This window comes from Caenorhabditis remanei, chromosome V, assembly GCF_010183535.1.
Source record: "Caenorhabditis remanei strain PX506 chromosome V, whole genome shotgun sequence".
NCBI lineage: Eukaryota > Metazoa > Nematoda > Chromadorea > Rhabditida > Rhabditidae > Caenorhabditis > Caenorhabditis remanei.
This window is the reverse complement of record NC_071332.1, coordinates 1,494,868-1,516,202: the sequence shown is the minus strand read 5'-3', so window position 1 is coordinate 1,516,202 and position 21,335 is coordinate 1,494,868. Positions and strand designations below refer to the sequence as shown.

The 21,335-nt window shown below is 39.3% G+C and overlaps 4 protein-coding genes across 4 annotated transcripts; 2 read left to right on the top strand and 2 right to left on the bottom strand.

Annotated features, from left to right (window-relative positions):
* Window positions 1-1,354: 1,354 nt before the first annotated feature.
* On the top strand, window positions 1,355-1,862 carry GCK72_016678 (uncharacterized protein; the record flags this gene model as incomplete). The annotated part of the gene is made up of 2 exons (XM_053731628.1): window positions 1,355-1,686; window positions 1,733-1,862. 2 exons carry the CDS (start codon window positions 1,355-1,357, stop codon window positions 1,860-1,862), a joined length of 462 nt encoding a protein of 153 aa, XP_053580541.1.
* Window positions 1,863-4,282: 2,420 nt separating this feature from the next.
* Window positions 4,283-6,927, top strand: GCK72_016677 (uncharacterized protein; the record flags this gene model as incomplete). Its single annotated transcript, XM_053731627.1, has 5 exons — window positions 4,283-4,395; window positions 5,168-5,538; window positions 5,584-5,785; window positions 6,453-6,535; window positions 6,677-6,927. The coding sequence occupies 5 exons, from the start codon at window positions 4,283-4,285 to the stop codon at window positions 6,925-6,927; spliced, it is 1,020 nt and encodes a 339-aa protein (XP_053580540.1).
* Window positions 6,928-8,017: 1,090 nt separating this feature from the next.
* GCK72_016676 (uncharacterized protein) lies at window positions 8,018-13,603 on the bottom strand (the record flags this gene model as incomplete). Its single annotated transcript, XM_053731626.1, has 6 exons — window positions 8,018-8,346; window positions 8,412-8,479; window positions 8,528-8,687; window positions 9,845-10,361; window positions 11,469-11,894; window positions 13,400-13,603. 6 exons carry the CDS (start codon window positions 13,601-13,603, stop codon window positions 8,018-8,020), a joined length of 1,704 nt encoding a protein of 567 aa, XP_053580539.1.
* Window positions 13,604-15,831: 2,228 nt separating this feature from the next.
* GCK72_016675 (uncharacterized protein) lies at window positions 15,832-21,156 on the bottom strand (the record flags this gene model as incomplete). Its single annotated transcript, XM_053731625.1, has 5 exons — window positions 15,832-16,384; window positions 17,381-17,649; window positions 18,221-18,423; window positions 18,962-19,985; window positions 20,962-21,156. The coding sequence occupies 5 exons, from the start codon at window positions 21,154-21,156 to the stop codon at window positions 15,832-15,834; spliced, it is 2,244 nt and encodes a 747-aa protein (XP_053580538.1).
* Between the last annotated feature and the right edge of the window lie 179 nt (window positions 21,157-21,335).

The window sequence follows — 21,335 nt, the reverse complement described above, 5'->3', positions numbered from 1 at the left end:
CGGTAGGCGCGTGAGCCTTTGGCGGAGTGTCGTTGCGTATTTATTGTGAGGACTCGGAGACTACAGGGTTATGAGGGTACCTTGCCACCGGCAACTTCCCCCCCTTTACAGAAACCGGGCCCCGACCGGTTCGAGTACTCTCACAGATACGACTTACATTCTTCTCCCCTTATCTCACACCACCTAGCCTAAACTCAGTCACACCACCCTAACATCAAAATAAACAAAAGTTGTCTTTAGGAGACCTCAATGCAAAATGCTACCCTAATTTTACACTGCTACTAAAACAAACAATTAATTAACAATTTGGATTGTCCACCAAGATGACATCACTGATGACTCCATTTGTCCTCCTTTATCCGTGGCTCCGAAGTCACCGACTCCTTTTTCAGTTGGGCCACCACCACATTCTCCGTCGTCCTCGCGTCCAGGAACTCCAGCAGTTGTTCCCACGTTTTGAACTTTTCGCCCGCACTCGCAGCCGAATCGCTCCACTTCACATGACCGGCAGTTATCCAACTTTCCAGTTGGATCGAAATCGCCTGGGTTTTATACTCGCCCAAACGATAAATTCAAAGCTTCACTAAGAAACACGAATAACCGGTTCGGCCCCCAAGTTGCCCGCGTACGAATACGGGGTTATAGGGTCCTGATAAAATAAGACGACAAATACACAGTTTCTTACAATAAATTTACTTTATTGCAAGAAAATACAATAAGAGAGCGTAAAACTTACAAAACAAAGGTAAAGCACCAACGCTAAAATTAGAACTAACTCTGAAAGCCAACCGACTTCAGAAAACTACTTGTTGCCACGTGGAGTACACGTGTCCACGTGAACTGACGCGCTGAGGTTACGGTAGGCGCGTGAGCCTTTGGCGGAGTGTCGTTGCGTATTTATTGTGAGGACTCGGAGACTACAGGGTTATGAGGGTACCTTGCCACCGGCAACTCAACTACAATAATATAGAGCATAAAATTTCACATATTTTAGTAGTTGACAAGTTTTTGATAGCTCTTCTAGGTCTTGAGATATCGGGGCTCAAAGTTGGAGGCGCCACAAACGAGAGAGAGGAAGGGGAGAGGCGCAGAGAAACGAGAGCGGCCGACTTCTCTGCGTCTCTCCCCTTCGGATTCTTGAGGTGCCCATCTTTGAAGTTTTCTATCTCAAAAGCGAAAAGTGCTATCGAAAAATTTCCAACTACAAAAATGTAGAGCGATTTTTGATCTACACAACCAATCTGAATTTAAAAAAGTCATGTCACAGGTAACGCTGTAACGGGCTCTCAAACTTTGGGTATTTTTTTGATTTTTTTTTTAAGTTTTTTGAACCTTTTCCAGCCAAATAATCTGCATGGCACCTCTCGCCCTCCCTCGTCAAGCATTTGGCTATTTTACCTATGCGAGTAATGCAATAAATATAGCAATAGTCATCATTTATATCTACACCTACTTAGTACTCCGAGGCTATAAAGAGCGAGATGTCAACCGAATGAAATATGTTTTCAAGTCGATATCCCTTACAGTTATCATTGTATTGGTTGGCTGGACTACTGTAACTATCGGGAATACGGTAGCGATAGGGTTAATTGAGAATCGAAGGATTTCTGAAATTGTGTCGATTCATGCTGGATTTGGAGTGAATATCTCTTGTTCCATTAATGTCTTTGTGTTCTATGCTATCAAGTACGCAGATTCTAGAAAACAAAAAAATACAGTAATCCATTTTCAGTTCCGAGTACCGATCCGGGATACGAAGACTATTAGGATTGAAAGTACACTCTACTGATATCAGCAAGAGTGATCCATCTGGGACTACGAAGCGAATGAGTCTTGTGGCCCCTACTATGTTGCAGTTTTAATTTTCAATGTTGTGTAGATCAAAACTTGATCTTCATTTTTGTAGTTGACAACTTTTTGATATCTCTTCACGCTTTTGAGATACAACCGTTTAAAGATGATTGTTTTAAAAAAATTTGAAAAAAATTGCAAAAGTTTGAAAGAGTATCACTTCTCAGTGTGATGTTCAACAATTTTGAAATCAGGCTAGTTTTGTAGATCAAAAATAGAGCTACATTTTTGTAGTTGGAAGTTTTTTGATAGCATTTAACGCTTTTGAGATACGTAGTGTCAAAGATGGGCACCGCGAGAGGGAGGAGAGGAGAGACGCAGAGAGACGAGGGCAGCTGACTTCTCTGCGTCTCTCCCCTCCGCTCCCTTTCGCTCAGTGCGCCTTCAACTTTGCGCCCCCATAACTCAAAAGCGTGAAAAGCTATCGAAAAATTTTCAATTACAAAAATGTAGAGCTATTTTTGATCTACACAGCGAATGTAAAATCAAAGTTGCTGAGCAAAACGTAAAATAGTTATGTCCCTTCAAAGTTGAGCAATAATTTTTCACACTTCACGGTGTTTGGTGTCGATTTACGGCGTAAACTCAGACCGAACTCATCAAAAAGTTGTCATTGATCTACCAAAAAAAATACAAAATCAAAGCTGTGGTGTGTTAAATTTCATGTTATTTATTCTATATGTTATGTTGTTCCTATTAACCTTTGAGACCCTAGAAAAATAGTATTTTGTTGTTTTATTTCTTTTTTTCCCCTCAATAAATTTTATCTAGACATTTTTTATTCAATCAATCAATTTTGTAATCAATTTACTTTATATGAGTAACCTCACGTATGTATGCACGTTGGTCACTCTTTTTTTACTTATTCATATTTTTATTTAAATTCTAAAGAATGTATTTTTCTATAGGGTCGTTAGGAATTTGTTATAATAGTTTATGACAGGGATATGCTATTTTAGAACTTTTTCTCAGTTTTTTGATTCTTAGGCTTAGATTTTTGGTTAGCTCATCCTGTTACCGGGAAATGTTAATCTTTTTTAAATTCTAGCATAAATAGTTATAAGAAATAGAAAATTTCCAAATATAGTGATTTGGCTTTTGAGCATATGAAAACAGTGAATTATGTTAATTTTTGATAGTGTGTCATGATATCACATAACATTGTTCTGTTGTTTAATTATATTGATTGTGTAGATCAAAAATAGTTCCACATTTTTGCAGTTGATCATTTTTTGATAACTATTTTCCTTTTTGAGTTATGCGCTTTCAAAGACAGGTTCTTGAAAAAGGAACGTTCTGAGAAGAGACCCATTTTCAAAGGCGCATATCTCAAAAACTAGAAAAGTCATCAAAATGTTGTCAACTACAAAAATGAAGATCCACTTTTGATCTATACAACCATATTAAATTCGTACTAATTGGAAAATCACAAACTCCGTGGCACAGTGTCAAAGTTGGACGATTTGTCACTAAAAATTCAAAAAAATCTGAAATTCTCATGTTCCTTGTTTTCTGAAACTAATTTTCACAAATTTCTGAACGATTGTAAAAACAAAACATCTACACATAAGCGGCAAAAACTGAAAGGAAGGAGACGCAGAGAAACGAGACACTCTCGCTTCTCTGCGTCTCCCTCGCTCTTCCTCTCGCCGTCTAAGCCTCTGATCTCTGAAGCTTTATATCTCAAAAACTAAAAGAGTTATCAAAAAGTTGTCAACTACAAAAATATAGAACATAAAATTTTACACTTTTTATTAGTTGTCAACTTTTTGATAGCTCTTCTTGTCTTGGAGATATAATGTAATGAACTTTGGGCATTAAAACAAGAGACACACCCTGCTGTTTGAGGCACCTTTAAAAGCTCATATCTCGAAAGCGTGAAGAGCTATCAAAAAGTTCTCAACTACAAAAATGTAGCCCTATTTTTGATCTACACAATGAATATAATTTAGAAATAGTGGAACAAAGACTTAGACCGTGACACCTCGGGTAATTTTGGCAGAAAACTTTTTTCGAGCATCATCATAATTTCATAACACTTAGTAAGTGGGTTTCCAAAGCTCAATTGTATTATATTACTCATTCACTTTTTGCATGACCGTAAACTCAATTGTGTCTAGCAGGGGGTTTGCAGCTCTCTCAATTTCAAATCTAAGCATCACGTGCTCCGCATCACCTAACAACTTGTGATTTCCGTTTTAGCCTACCATGGGGGGCCCAGTGATGACCAGTATTGTTATCCTACCTAATGTTTCTAATCGTCTACTGGAATAGAAATATTCCCAAAGTGACTTGTGACGGCGGCAGGGTGTCTAGGAAGAGACAATATAAAAACGGGCGGTGCATACTTATTTTTTTTCCATCTTATCTATACCTTTTCTATAAAAAACCTGGCATAAAGCTTTTGTCTCAATAATTTCAGAATTTTACAATGATATCTGAAATTCCGCCACCACTCATCCCGATCGCCTTGTTTTATTTTGTGTGTGCAACTATTTCACTTGTTGGAAATATGATTATGATCGTTTGCTTTTTCAGGGAACGGTATGTCTCAAAATATTCAACTGCTTTCCAAAAAACAATTTTTCAGAAAATTTAACTCACCCTGTCACTATATGATTACACTGACTTGTGCGGCAGACATGCTCCATCTATGCGGACATTTTGTTTTCAATTTTCAGCTTTTTTATGGAGGTGAAATTGATCAACTTTGACTTGATGTAACTTTAACACCTGAAGTCCAAAACTTTCGAAAAAACTGCAAAGTTTGAAAGAGTATAACTTGATGAGGTGTCGTCCAACAATTTCAAAATAAAACTAGTTTTGTAGATCAACTCTAGCGCTACATTTTTGTAGTTGAAAAAATTTTGATAGCACTTCACACTTTTGAGATAGAAAGCGTCAAAGATGGGCGCTTCGAGGAGGTGGAGGGAAGAGACGCAGAGAAACGAGGGCGGCTGACTTCTCTGCGTCTCTCCTCCCTCACCCTCGCGCTGGAGGAGCGCCCATCTTTGACCCAACGTATCTCAAAAGCGTGAAGAGCTATCGAAAAATTTTCAATTACAAAAATGTAGAGCTATTTTTGATCTACAGAGCAAATGTAAAATCAAAATTATTGAGCTAAACTTAAAAAAGTTATGCCTCTTCAAAGTTGAGCATATTTTACTTTTTTTTTTCCACTTGAAAGTGACGCCACCAACTTCGAGCCCCGATATCTCAGCAGTGTGAAGAGCTATCAAAACATTTTTAACTAAAAATGTAGAGCTAGTTTTGATCTACAAAACTAGCCTATTTTTGAACTTTTTTCAGGCTCCAGCTCCCAAGAACTCTGCTTCTGGCTCCTCCTCCCTTCTTGCATCGGACTCTGCATCAGTGGTCCACTTCTACTATCCATGGGAATCGATCGATTCCTCGCCTGCCAATCCCCTATGATCTACCGAAAGCTTTGCTCAAGACCCGCCATGTATCTACTCCTCCAACTATCATTTCCAATTCTCTATACCGTATACCTCAATGGGTCGTCATTCATCCAAAGGGATTCAGCGACATCTGTTATTTGTCAAGTCCCGTTGGCCATGTCTGGGGACTCATTTGAGAAATTTAATGAGGGCGGACTTTTTATCAATGTTGGAGTGGTTATCACCTACTTTATCACGTTTTTGAAGCTCAAACGTGTCACCGGGAATGGTAGGTCAAAAAAATTTTTAAAAATCAATCAATAAACTTTTCCAGCATCCCAACTAAAAGTGGTCTTCAAATCTATCCTCTACACCGTAATCTTTGTAATCCTCGGATGGTGTACTGTAACTGTGGTGAACATTTTGAGTATCCACCTGGTGGCGAATATCGATACGCAGCATATCATGATGATCTACGCTGGGATTGGGTTGAATATGGCGTGTGCTAGCAATGTTTTTGTGTTTTATAAGATAAAGTAAGCAACTTTTGAAAGCGCGTCTTGGATTTGTGTTTTGTCCAAAATATTTGAAAATAGGCTAGTTTTGTAGATCAAAAGTAGGACTGCATTTTTGTAGTTGGAAACTTTTCGATAATTTTTCTAGTTTTTGAGATATAAGTGTTTAAAGATAGGTTTAATTGAAATGAAAAAAAATTAATGCAAAAAGTTTGAAAGAGTATAACTTTATAGTATGATGTCCAGCAATTTTGAAATTAATCTAGTTTTGTAGATCAAAACTCGTTCTACATTTTTGTAGTTGGAAGTTTTTTGATAGCACTTCACGCTTTCGAGATACGTGATGTCAAAGATGGGCGCCGCGAGAGGGAAGAGAGGAGAGACGCAGAGAAACGAGGGCGGCTGACTTCTCTGCGTCTCTCCCCCTCCTCTCGGTGGCGCCTCCAACTTTGAGCCCCGATATCTCAAAAGCGTGAAGAGCTATCAAAAAATGTTCTACTACAAAAATGTAGAGCGAAATTTGATCTACAAAACAAAAGTAAAATCAAAATTGTAGAGCTAAACAGTAAGAAGTTATGCCTCTTCAAAGTCGAGCAATTTTTCACTTTTTTTTTAACTTTTTCTTGGGCGTGACGTGTCTAATTTCCAATAGAGCGCGTTTTTTTCACCCTTATATATTCTTTTTCAGCTCCGAGTATCGAACGGCTATCCGAAGACTGTTTGGAGTCAAGGTCCCCACTCAAATCTACCCAACGACGAGTATGATTGGAAGTATGTCGAAAATGTCGAAAGCTAATTTGACCAAATATTGATTAAACTTTTTTTGATCTACTTTTCCATATCAATAGATAAAATAAAATAAAATAATTTGGGTTTTGCAATGCTTCATTTCACAAGTCATATCTTAAACAGATCCATTATCCAGTCTTCACCATCTTCCCGTACTTCTTGAACATCTCGTCGACCGTCATACAGTACCCATCGTCACACACCTCCTCGACACCGCACTGAGCCTCACGTTGGCAACGGACACGTCCACCGTGGACTACCGTAATCGGAGAGAATACGAAGAGAAGGAATACGAGGAGAAAAGCGGAAAGATTCATCTTTCGATGGTTTTGGGAAGGATGGGCGCTGATATTTATAGGAAAATTTTCGTATAATTTTGTGGTTTTGGAATGGGGGAGGGTAGGGTATGAGAAAAAGTTTTATTGTTTTACATTTCTTTTTATTATGACCAAAAATCACATGAGTCATATCAGGAAGAAAACTGTATAATATTCCTGGAAAAAATGAAAAATTGCAAAAGTTTGAAAGAGTATAACTGAATAGTGTGATGACCAACAATTTCAAAATCATGATAGTTTTGTAGATCAAAAATAGGGCTACATTTTTGTAGTTGGAAATTTTTCGATAGCACTTCACGCTTTCGAGATACGTGGTGTCAAAGATGAGCGCCGCGAGAGGAAGGAGAGGAGAGACGCAGAGAAACGAGAGCGGCCGACTTCTCTGCGTCTCTTAATCCTCTCGGTGGCGCCTCAAACTTGGCGCCCCGATATCTCAAAAGCGTGAAGAGCTATCAAAAAACTTCCAACTAGAAAAATGTAGAACTATTTTCGATCTACAAAACTAGCCTACTTTTAACATTTTTGGACACCAAATAACAAAGTTACACCCCTTCCACGTTCACCAATTTTACCACTTGGAAGAGGTCACTGACAAAAAAATTTATTTCATTTTTCAAAAAAAAAAGTAAAAATTGCACAAGTTAAAGCAAGAGTTATCACCTAGAGATGAGAAGTTAATATTATTATTATTTTTAAATTGAAAGAAAAAGAAAATTCTTGAAAAAAATACCAAAGTTCGAAAGAGTATAACTTAATAGTGTGACCTCCAACAATTTTGAAATTAGGCGAGTTTTGTAGATCAAAAATAGAGCAACATTTTTGTAATTAGAAATTTTTTGATAGCATTTAACGCTTTTGAGATATGTTGTGTCAAAGATTAGCGGTGGAGGGGAGAGACGCAGAGAAACGAGGGCGCCTGACTTCTCTGCGTCTCTCCTCGCTCACTCTCTCGTGGAGGGGGGGGGGGGCGCCAACTTTGCGCCCCGATATCTCAAAAGCGTGAAGTGCTATCAAAAAACTTCCAACTACAAAAATGTAGATCGATTTTTGATCTACAATACTAGCTTAATTTTGAAATTGTGGGACAACACGCCATAAAGTTATACTCTTACAAACTTTTGGTATTTTAACACTTGTTAGAAGTCACTTTCAAATTATCAATAGCCAACCACTTGAATCGTTTCCACTGAATCGCTTTTATATAAACTTTGAGTGTCCCCTTTGGAATCATGAACATCTGTCCCTCCATCCAATTCGTCTCTTTGTCGAATGGATCTATGGTGTAGGGACAGTAGAATGGTGTGTCTATGCAGATTTGGAGAGTGATGTCATTTGATCTACGGTAGATGTCCATCGTCAGGTGGAAGTCCTCGTCGACGGAGAGGTCAGGCGATTCAAGAATGTAGTTGACAAGTTTCGAGTTGGCGGAGCTATCGGTGCCCACGTACAGGAAGCCTGGAAAGATTTTTTATGTCTCGTAAATCGACACCTCGTAAATTTACACCTAAACTCAAACTCACCACTGCCCTCTCTCACTCCTGTATGCGGGTTGCCGATCCGATTGTTCCCAAGTTGCCAGTTGGCAATGCTGAAATTTTTTCAGTTTCCAAAATCTAAATGTTGTAATTTGACCTACTTCATACTGTCATTCACGTAATTATTATAATTACACATGTTCTCGTCAAAATTGCAATTTAACAACTTGCAAACTGTCTGCGGTTCATCTCGATCCTCTGAGTCCTCGATAACTTCGGAGCCACGCCCCTCTTCGGTGAGCTCGGAGATTAGTTGCTCCACTGGAATAAGAAAATGATTGGTATGGTTGGAAAGTTGAAGACGTGAGGATTCTGAATCTGTTTTCAGATTTTTGCTGGGACCAAAACGAGCGGAGATACAGAGCTCTTCTCGGGGGTAACTTTTTCCCTCAGAAATTCGATTAGAGGTTCAGGATTCAAAGTACCGTATCTCGGCTTATCTTGGTCCTAGAAAAATTTTGAAAATAGATTCAGAATCCTCATGACTTCAGCTTTCTAACACTATAAAATTCAGTTTAAGAAACAGAATTCTGACAAAAAACGGTCTGCAAGATGTCGACTCCAGCACGCACAGGCCCGAGCATTATTAAACTTTGAGTAAGGTCATTTTTCTCAAATTTTGATCAAAATCAAGTAAACGTTACATAAACGGAGAGCTAAGGAAGGGAGGATTCTGAATCTGTTTTCAAAATTTTGATATTACTAAAACTAGATGAGATACACGACTTTCAACTTCAACTCCCTTGGAACTTTGGGTGCGTCAAACTAAACGCGCCGTATCTCAGCTCATTTTGGTCGCAGAAAAAATTTAAAATTAGATTCAGAATCCTCATGATTTCAGCTTTCCAACAATGCAACATATAATTAAAAAAAATTAAATTCTGACAAATCAGCGGCATGCATGATATCGCCTTTGGCATGGCACCAGCCGGAATGAGATTAAACTTTGAGTAAGGTTCTTTTCCTCAAATGCTGACCAACATTAAGTAATAATTAGATGAACGAAAAGCTAAGGATGTGAGGATTTTGAATCTGCTTTCAGATTTTGAATAGAATAAAAGATTGCGAAAATACGCGACATTCAAGTTCAACACCCTTGGAACTTAGTTGCCAGAACTGGCGATGGCTGATGTTAGGCTTCATGACGAGTTTACTTGCACCAAAAAGCTCAAAATTTTGACTAAATCAAGGATGTTTATATATTACTGAAAAGCTGAAATCATGAGGATTTCGAATCTGTTCTAAAAAATTTTCTAGCGCCAAAAAGAGCCGAGATGTACCACTTTCAATTTGGAGCACCATGCTCCAACGTCAAAGTCTCGTAACTCCGTTCATTTTCATTCTACAAGAAATATGAAAACAGATTCAGAATCCTCACGACTTCAGCTTTTTAGACATGTAAATTGTATCTAACTCACTCTCCGCTCTTCTCGGTGACAATCGAATCGGTCTCGTTGGCACGGGGTTCGCCAATAACTCTGATTTCTCTTCTGAAATTTCCCCTTTCTTCTGCTCCCCAGATGGATCTTCCTTAGACTCCTCCCTCTCCTCCGCCTCAAAAAACGAGTCAACCGACGCGATCGGCTTCTCATCTACAGTATCCTCCGTCACTTTTTGCTGATCCCATTCACACAGCTCTGCTTTATACTCAATGTTATCATAGACAATTACAGCAGGGTCCACAAGATTCGAGGCCACAATTTCCAACTCGAAAAACGTGGAATTCGGATGGACGACTTCGATGGCGATGGAGGCACTCGGGGCGTTATAGGCGATGGATTGGGTGCAAGACCTCGAGAGATGATTCTGGGTGCACACCCTGAGCATCACTTTGTCTTGTTGTCCCACTATCCAATAGTTGAATTTCAGAACTCCGTTCCCTTTTTGACATGTTATTGGGGTGGACATGATGAACTCGTCCTCGGCGTCGGTGCCCTGGAAATTGGGGAACTGAGAGTTTCAAATTTCGTAGCGAAACAGCTGTTTGAGGTGGGAACAATAAAGAGAGCAAATGACCTGTTAGGAAGATTGTAGCACATAATTCTTGTAACTAGAATTGTGGTGTGTGGAAGATGCGCTCTACCGAAATGTTGGAAAACTTTCCGTAAATTGTCACAAAAAGCCTCGTATATCTTTACGGCGATTAGTGTCGATTTACGGGAATTGGTGTAGATTTACGGGATCTGTGCCGTGACGTTACGGGGAACTACTGCACATCTACGCAGTCTACTGCAACCCTAGTGTAGTATTACGGAGCCTTATGTAGATTTACGGAGCCTAATGTAGGTTTACGGAGCCTAATGTAGAATTACAGGATCTGATGCACATTCACAAAACTTTGTGTTGATTTACGCTGTCCACAGCAGCTCTAGTGTAGATTTACAGGGCTTACTGTAGATTTACGGAGCCTTGTGCAGATTTACGGAGTCCGTATAAGGAATTACGAGATCTGATGTAGATTTAGGCATTTTAGTCAATATTGATGCGTAAAAAAACTTGCCAATTTTTAGCACTTGGCACTGTGCCAGGAATTGCATAATTTTTTTCAAATTTATATTAGTTTTGTAGATCAAGGATAGTTCTACATTTTTGTAGTTGACAACTTTTTGATAACTCTTCATGCTTTTGAGATACGTGGTGTCAAAGATAGGCGGCGGAGGTGAGAGACGCAAAGAAACCAGAGCTGCCGACTTTTCTGCGTCTCCCCCTACTCCTCCCTCTCGCTAGGTGGCGCCTCCAACTTTGCGCTCCGATATCTCAAAAGCGTGAAATGCTATCAAAAAACTTCCAACTAAAAAAATGTAGTTCTACTTTTGATCTACAAAACTAGCCTACTTTCAAATGTTTTAGACATTACACAAATCCATAACGCGCTCTCAAAGTTTGCTTACATTATCTTGTAAACTGACCATCTTTAAAGGTGCATATCTCAAAACTTAAAGGAGCTATCAAAAAGTTGTCAACTACAAAAATGTAGCTCTTGACTTTTTCTATAAGTTTCACAAATTTTCAAAATAACATCTAAATTCCTATCGACCTTACCCGATGCTCAATGAAGAACACAAAATTTCCAGATGGCTGCTCCTCCTCAGGACGTCCCGCCAAACTAGCAAACGTCCGATAGTGATCAGCATTCGGGAAGTTTCCAACACTCAATGGACTGGAAATCGATTTGAATCGACACCCGGAGTCCTTTTCGAAATCACACAGCATATTGTGCTCATCCAGGGTTACTGTAGACAAGCGGCGGACGCATGTCAGGAAATCAGTGATGGAGGTGAGTTCAGAAGGACACGAAAAGTCACGTCGGGTATCTGAAGACAGGATTTGAAGAGGGGTCTCCGAGCGGTACGTGTTGGAGGATTGCTGGTTGACACGAGATTGCGGGGGGAGGTCTGAATTGTCGATGAGAGTTGGGAAGGAGGCGGCAGGTGGTGGAGGAGGAATGTAACCAGGGTAGGGGGTGATCTGGAAAATTGGATGAGATGGTTGTGGTAGCAATGGAAAAAGGAGGTCATGAGGATTTTGAATCAATTTTCAAATTTTTGATAGGATGAAAATGAACGGAGTTACACGACTTTGAAGTTGGTGACCCTATTATCGAAGGTGTTCCAAATTGAAAGGGGTATACCTCCGCTAATTTTCGGTTCTTAAAATTTTTATCCTTGAACGATTGTTATATGAATAGAAGGCTAAAGTCATGAGGATTCTGAATCAATTTTCAAATTTTTGATAGGATGAAAATGAGCGGAGTTACACGACTTTGAAGTTGGTGACCCTACTGTCGAAGGTGCTTCAAATTGAAAGTAATGTATCTCGGCTCATTTTGGTCGTACACAAAATTTAAAAATAGATTCAGGATCCTCGCAATTCAAACTTTTTAGCAACATAAAGTTTAATTTGAAAAACAACAATTTTTTGTCAAAAAAGCGGCTTGCAACATGTCACCATTTTTTCCAACTTCAAAGTCGTGTAACTCCGCTCATTTTCATCCTACCAAAAATTTGGAAACGGATTCAAAATCCTCATCACTTCAGCTTTTCGGTCATATACTATTTGTAACAAAAAATTAATTTCTGAACTGTTTTTTGAAGCATTTTTTCGAAGATTTTTGGCTCCCGTTCATGGTTCAAGGAATGTCTAGCAGGTCGAAAACAACTTTCTCCCGGACACTCCGACTATTCGTTCTAAAAAGTACAAACTTGTCGGTATTTTCTCTAAAAACCGGTTTTTTTTACGAAGACCACTAACTTTGTGACCGATTAGTCACACCGGAACACCGACGTCTGTAGTTTGAACACCAGCGCTTTTCAGGCCGAAGTTCAACCTGCTAGAATATGATCTTGTTAAAATTTTAAAAACATCAAAATTATATGGTTAGGAAGCTGAAGTCATGAGGATTCAGAATCTGTTTTCCAAATTTTTCTAGGGCTAAAATGAACCGAGATACAGCACTTTGAAAGTGATGTGCTGTCAGTTTCGGTGGTTTCAGCTTGAAAGCTGTGTAACTCGGTTCATTTTGTTCCTAGAAAAATTTTGAAAACATATTCAGAATCCTCATGACTTCAGCTTTTTCTTCATATAAAAATCAATCAAGAATTCTGATTTTCAAAGAAACATCGTGGCTCACAAACACTTGGGACTGATAATGTTAGGTTTCATGAATGCAGTAAAAATTTCGAAATTTTGACTAAACCAAGAATATGTATATATTTCTGAAAAGCTGAAATTTCGAGGATTCTGAATCTCTTTTCAAATTTTATCCTGGACTAAAATGAACCGAGATACACACCTTTCAGTTTGGAGCACAGGGGCTCCAACTTCAAAGTCGTGTAACTCCGCTCATTTTCGTCCTATCAAAAATTTGAAAACAGATTCAGAATCCTCATGTCTTTAGCTTTCCGACAATATACTTTTTGTACAATTTTGAATTTCTTTAGCATTTTCTGAAGCATTTTCGAGAGCCTTCTCACCTCTCGACTCTTGTCCACCTTATTATCCGGCGCGTTGATCATTTCCAACTGGTCCAAACCTCCGGCGCTATTCACCGCCGGTGGTGGTGGTGGTGGTGGGATCGGAGCAGACTGGTCTATCGGGGCGCCATTAGCAGGGATGTATTGTGGAGAAGAGGGTACTGTCATGGAGACCCCATTACTTTGAAACGATGAGGCTGGCATCGGGGGCTGACACGAGTGGAGGGGTCCTAAAATGGTCAAGTTGATGGCCGAGTTTTTGCAGAAGCTAGGCCATGGGTGGTCCTGTGGGTTTACGGTCCTGTGGATTTACGGTGCCGTGAATTACTTACCCGGTTGCTGCAGCAAGAATATGAGAAACAGTAAGCGACCGATCATTGTCTCGTCTTGGGACACCAAAACTGTAAGACAATGGGATAACGAATAACGAATAACGGATTTCAAAGAATGTAGTCAAGACACGCCTTTTTCGGAAAATAAGAACGGATTTCCAAAAAAAAGGAATACTAAATTATACGCATGAGAGGTGCTGTGGTGGTGGGTGTCAATGAGTCGGAAACAATTGAGAAACTTTAAGGAATTTGATTTCACATAGAAAACCAAAAAAAGAAGAAGAAAAAAAGTTCCGGGGTGAGGGGCAAAAGCGAACTATCAACCGGCCGGGTGACAGACCAGCGCGCACCCAGTTGAGCCACACCGCCATTTCTGCAGAAGGGAGGGCAGGGTGTATATTTGGCGACACTTCTTCGCCTAAAATGCGGAACTTTTCGACTACTATTTTTTGAAAAAAAGTTTTTTTTTCGTGTTTTTCACTCTGACCACAACAAAAAGTGGGCAGTTGTCGTTGTTTTGCAAGAAATCCGAAACGTTTGTATCCCTTTTCCTATACCTATTTTCCAGTATCATATCATCAACGGACCGCATCCGAAGGGCGGCAAACAAAGTGAAGGAAATCTGGGTTGGGCAAATAGAGAAATGCAAATTTTTTCCAAGTTTCGAGATCTTAGCAAACGGAGTGTCCTAAAAGAGAAAAAAACGAAGGAAAATTAAAGGAATTTGAGAGAAAGAGAACAAAAAAAAGTTCCGCCCGTGGACAAAACCAAACCTTCAACCCACCGCGTTGCAAACCAACACGCACCCAGTTGAGCCACATCGCCACTTTCTTGACAATGCTTGCAGGGTGTATATCTGGCGCCACTTTTCGCCAAAAGAAGCAAAAGGGAAGAGGAAAAAGATAATTATAAATTACTAATTAAACAAGCTAATTGTTATAATCAAAAAGAGAAAAAGTTTTCCGGGAAGAGGTGAAAGTAAACACACCGGACGATTTGAAGGCGACGGGGGGGCATTGCTAATTGTAGAAAAGGAAAAGGAGACAAAACTGTATAGGAGGATATAGGACAGTCCGGGGTGCCGTGTGCCCCGGATAAGCCGATAATCTTCCTTTTTCTTTTCTTCGCCTTTCCCTATTCTTCTTGTGGAATCGCCTCTGAATAGCCAGAAATGGATCCGCTTGGCAAGCAGCTGAAGGGGGGCGGGGACACCTAGGGAAATCTCAAATTTATTGATACATTGGTATAGAAAATGCGAAATTTAAATTTTACATACAAAATCGGTATTTTTCAGCTCAAAAATCAGAAAAATCACAGAAAAAACAGATTTTTGTGACATTTTGGGGCTCGGAGCACAAAAATTTGCGTTTTTTTTTTTGAAAAAATGCTGTCGAAAATCGGGATTTTTACCGCCAAACTCGTTTTTGGTCGGTTTTTGACAGTTTTAGCTCAATTTTTGGCTGAAATTTCCGGTTTTTTAACTCAAAATCGAGAAAAAGTGCTTCAAAACTCGAATTTTACGCGAAAATTAGATGAAATTCGGCTGGAAACAATGAAAAACATTGTTTTCAGGCAAAATCCGTGTTATTTTTGTGATTCTTAGCGATTTTACCGATTATTTATCAATTTTTAATGATTTTTAGCTAGTTTTCGCGCAAAATTCGAGTTTTGGAGCACTTTTCTCGATTTTGGGACTCGGAGCACGAAAACTTGAGTTTTTTCAGAAAAAATGCTGTCGAAAATCGGAATTTTCACCTCAAAAACACTCAAAAATTGAACAAAATCATGCGCCAAACTCGTTTTTGACGGTTTTAGCTCAATTTTTGGCTGAAAATTCCGATTTTTGGTCGATTCCGATTGTTTTGTACAAAAACCTGAATTTTCAGCCAAAAATTGAGCTGAAACCGTCAAAAACAGATCAGAGAAAAAACGGGTCTGGGGCGCCTTGGGAGCGTTTTATACTCAGAAATGTCGGATTTCCACGATTTGACTGTCTGGAAATGAGAAAAATCTGCAAAAAGTGTGCAAAAATTCGAGTTTTAGAGTTGATATGATAAGATATGACACAGAATATAAAACATGAAAAAGTAGGTTAGTAGTTCAAAATCTTCGTCGAATTCTCCTCTCCAGATTGTCTCCAAGCTCTTCATATTCCCTCTCCAATCGATTCAAATCCAGATTCTTCTGAAAAATGGCGTCCGGCACATGGTTCGGCGCGTAGTGATTGACTGCCAACACGAAGAATCCCGTCGCGTAGTGAAAATCCAAAACTTTGTGTGCCATGAAGATCTGGCAAATGAAACAGGCAAACGCAAAGGCATGCACAATTTCTCGAGTCGCTTGTGGAGCCAATCGTTGCGACGAGGCGAAATGTCCGATTGCACAAATTCCAGTGACACACATGGCGCATCCAACCCAAATCTGACGGCGTTCCGGTGAGAAAGCCGCCGAGGAATCATAGGCTGCGTAGAAGTTGGGAAGATGAGAGAGGATGAATGGAACGGTCAGGAATAGACGACTTGAGACACTGAAGAGAATCACGGCGACGGCGGCACCAACTGACGATGAGTGGATATGGGCAATGACAGAAATTATCATATATTTGAAGAAGTTGTTCCGATAATGGGGAGTTGTGTAGCTGTCCAGATTCCGTCTGAAAATTTCAGACTGAAATTCAAAAAATAACATAGAGTTACAAGCATACTGGCACGTAACTCGCTTCAAACTCAATGCTATGAGCTGAAAAATATACCAAAATGTAGATCTCGACGAGTTCTATGTTTATGACCTACTACGGGACGGATGGCGGATCCTTAATGAGCCCTGGGCGGGGCTAGGATGGCTTTTTTTTTGTGTTTTTTGTTCATTTTTGACATTGTTGGCCATATTTGTGTTTTTTAAACAGTTTTTTTTTGCGGTTTTTGTCCATTTTGTGTTTTTTTAAACCAGTTTTTGCGTTTTTGCCAGTTTTTTGACGTTTTCTGGCCATTTTTGCAATTCTTGGCTTATTTGGCCATTTTTGTGTTTTTTAAACCGTTTTTGCCATTCTTGGCCTCTTTTGTGTTTCTTCCCTTTTTTTTTGCGATTCTTGGCATTTTGGCCGTTTTTTGGCCATTTTTTCGTTCTTTGCCAGTTTTTGCGATTCCTGGCTTATTTGGCCATTTTGATGTTTTTTTGCCTTTTTTTCGTTTTTTTTGCCAGTTTTTTGCCATTTTTGCGATTCTTGGCCTTTTTGGCCGTTTTCTGGCTTATTTTTCGTTTTTTGCCAGTTTTTGGCCTTTTTTTGCGTTTTTTGGCAACTTTGCGATTCTTGGCCTTTTTGGCCGTTTTCTGGTCGTTTTATTTGTGTTTTTTGGCCATTTTCGCGTCTTTGCCGGTTTTTGGCCTTTTTTGTGATTTTTTTTTGCAAATATGGGGTTTTTGGGCCATTTTTTAGTGTTTTTTTGGCCATTTTCGCGTTTTTCTTCCACTTTTTTTGCCATTTTCCTGTTTCTTGGCCCGTAGCACATTAACAATCCGCCATCCGGTCCGTATTAGGTCACAGATATAGAACTCTCAGAGATCTACATTTTGGTGAATTTTTCAGCTAATAATATTGAGTTTTAAGCGAGTTACGCGGTTTGCAACAATGATTACAAACTTCACCTACTTTAAATGCCTATTAAAGTAGAATTCATCGACAAAACTGGCAAAATAGTGCAGCGTCAACGCGAAACCACCACCGAGAACGATTCCCGCTCCAGATCGTTCAAATCCAAATCTATCGAACATATGATATCTAACAGCCAGCATAAACGCAATATATAAATAAAAGTGATGTTCCAGCCGGAATGATCGTCTGTCACTTTCCAAAACGAACAAATAGATTGACACAATTTGAGCGCCAACCCAGAAATAGTGAGGATCGGTGACGACTGACTGAAAAAGAAAACATAATCAATGGGATTTTGAAGGAGGACTGAAGTCATATTTTTTTATTTCAGATTCTGATACTTCAGAAAATTCTGAACAACTTTTATCATTGGAGCATATGCTAAAAATTGCTCTAAACGCCCGAAATTCACGTTTTCCCGGGGCAAAATGAGCCGGGAAAACGATGGAAGAGTTTTCCCACGCGTATTTTCGCCCCCGTGTAGTCCTCTCGGACAAAATTATTTCTCAATTCCTCGTTTTCTTGCTTTTTTCAATTTATATCGTAAAAAAGATGAAAAAAACACGAAATTTTGTTGAAAAAAGCAAGAAATAGAGAAATGAAAAAAAAAAATTTTGTCCGAGAGGACTACACGGAGGCGAAAATTCGTGTGGGAAAACTCTTCCACGAAGGCTCATTTTGGACCGGGAAAACGGGAATTTAGGGCGTTTAGAGCGATTTTTAGCATATGCTCCAATGATAAAAGTTGTTCAGAATTTTCTGAAGCATCAGAATCTGAAATAAAAAAATATGACTTCAGTCCTCCTTTAATGGGGATTTTCAGACAAAAAAACTGACATAATAAAAGCGATGAATGCCGACGATTAACCAGTGAGGAGCGTACGAAATCTCCACATTACACTCGCCATTCGATTCCAGTAATAATTTCATTGGTTCAAACTTTTTCACTTGAAAAATTCCAAATTCGATAAGATTCGAGTCCACCTGTTTTTCTTTTCGAATGACGTATTTGTTTTGACGGACCAGAGTAGCAGATGACACTGAAAATGAAAAATCTAGACATAATTTTTTCATTTTCAGGCGAAAAACAATCGAAAATTTATCGATTTTCAGACGGATTTTGGCTGAGAAATGGTGATTTTAAGCCAATTTTTCCCATTTTCAGGTGAAAAACGCTAATTTCCCATCATTTTCACCTCAAAACCAATTATTTAGTGCTAAAAATTGATTTTCAGATGGTTTTTTGGCTGAAAAATGACAATTTTATCTCATTTTCAGCCGATTTTTCGCATTTTCAGGGGAAAAAACACTCAAAATTTTCCGATTTTCAGTCGGTTTTTTGGCTGAAAAATGACGATTTTTCCCATTTTCAGGTGAAAAACGCTCAAAAAAACGCTAATTTTCCATCATTTTCACCTCAAAACCGATTATTTAGCGCTGAAAATTGATTTTCAGATGGTTTTTGCTGAAAAATGACTATTTTAATCTCATTTTCAGCCGATTTTTCGCATTTTCAGGGGAAAAAACACTCGAACATTTCCGATTTTCATCCCATTTTCAGCGAACACTCTCACTTACAGCAGGATCCAGTGATCATCAAATAAAAGTGTTCGGCTCGATCTGTAGATATATCCAACCAGATGGTTTCATTGAAGGGAAATTGAACTTTCATCCCGTATGTTAATACAGCCCTCGGATCTTTCGGATCTTTCTCCCATCCATCCGGCAACGTCGCCTGCATCTTTTTCTCCCATTTCTCATAAAACGCCTTCGCAATCGAAGCTCCCGTCTCATTCGCCTGTTTCTCAGCGTATGAAATCAAAAGCTCGGCGATCTGGCTCAACACCGGTTTACAAGTGAGCATATTCTCCGTCGTCAACCCGTTATCCGGTACCCCGTCAATCGTCCAAACCGGTATCGGACTGAAATATCTGAGTTTCAGCCAAGATGGATCAACAGTGGTGTCGTCATAGCCAGCGTCGAATGAAACCATTCCGAGCGAGTAGTTGGCTTGATTTTTCGCCCAATCTCTAGAACTAAGCCTCACCATCTCTTGCATAGGCTTTTCATAGTACCCAGGAAGATCCGTGGGTACAGATTCGAAAATAAAAAGATCCGGTAGATCAGCAGGGTCGCGATTGAGTTTCTCATATGTTTCAATCATCGAATACTGAGACATTGGGATAGCAAACCCCACAGGGCCCCCGAACGCATGACAAATCCTTATCATTTTGTGTCCCGGATACAATTTCTGCACATAATCATACGCCATTTCAGTATACAGCCGGATTCGCCGATAGTGTGGCCATGACCAGTGCGCCGCTTCAGCGTGCAAATGAACAGCATAGAAGCGGAAGTAATAATCCTTGCGCTCTGTGAGATCCGTGACGATTTTCGCGAGTAATAGATGACTATCCACCAAATCGCCACGACCGGGAGTGATGAATACGGGGACTTCGCGTCGTTTTTGTGGCGCGCGAACTTTTCGTTTTTCTGGGTAATTATCATCCGGTCCGACACCGTCCATTATATATTGAACCAGGAAGAAGCGAGGAAATTGAGCTTTGAAGTCGGGAGAGACGTAATCCTCGAACTCGATGTGCTGGAAATGAAAAATTATGGGAAAACTGATTTTAAATAGCGAAAATCTAGATTTTTAGCGATTTTCAATGATTTTTCACGATTTTTAGCTAGTTTTGCGCAAAATTTGGGTTTTGGAGCACTTTTTCTCGATTTTGAGTGAAACAACTGGAATTTCCCATCGATTGAACGGGAAATGTGTCAAATTTCAAAAATTTTCGACTATTATTCCGGTCAAATCGTTGAAAACCGAGTATAAAACGCTCCCAGGGCGCCCCAGACCCGTTTTTGGTCTGTTTTTGACGTTTTTAGCTCAATTTTTGGCTGAAAATGCCAGTTTTTGGTCCAAAACAGTCAGAATCGACCAAAAATCGGCATTTTCATCCAAAAATTAAGCTAAAACCATCAAAAACCGACCAAAAATGAGTCTGGCGCGCCTTGGGAGCGTTTTACACTCAGAAATGTCGGATTTCCAGGATTTGAGTGTCTGGAAATGAGAAAAATCTGGATTTTTGGCTGAAAATTGACTGAAAACTCTGCAATTTCAGGTGAAAATTTTCTCGAAATTTTTTCAATTTTTTAATCGAAAATGTGACCATTTCTGTTGATTTTTCAGATTTTCTTCCAATTCAGATTAATCGTCGAAAATTTGACTTTTTTGCAAAAAAAAATCAAAAATTGACACATTTCCGGTTCAAACTATGAGAATTTCCAGTTTCTTTATTCAAAATAGAGAAAAAATGCTCCAAAAATCGAATTTTGCGCGAAAATTAGCTGAAAATCATTGAAATCGCTTTTTTCGAAATAAAAAACACGGATTTTGGCTGAAAACATCGTTTTTTTCACCGTTTCCAGCCGAATTTCATCTAATTTCCGCGTAAAATTCGAGTTTTGAAGCACTTTTTCTCGATTTTGAGTCAAAAAACTGAAATTTTCTCAAAAATTTGAACTTTCGCGCCAATTTACCTTGACAACTATGATTTAAAAAAATAACTAACATCCATTTCGATTTGCGCTCTGTAGACGGCACGCTCGCACTCCTTAATACCAGAAGGCGCATAGATTTTCGGTGATTTCAGAAAAGTGTAGATAACTATCGATAGGAAGACGAGAGTTGCAATTAAGCCGACGAGTTGCGAGCATTTTTGGAAATAGTGGTTGGGGAATCGCCATTCTTCTTCTTCATCTGCCATTTTTCGCTGAAAAAAAATCCAGTTAATTTACCTAAAAATCGCAAAATTTTAGGGAAAAAATGGAAAAATGCAAAGAAAACGTGCAAAAACTCAAGCGGATGCGGCGTTAAAGCACAATTTTTGAAAAAATTCGGCGAAAATTGGTTTTAAAACACAAAAAATGAAGGAAAAATGCCGCC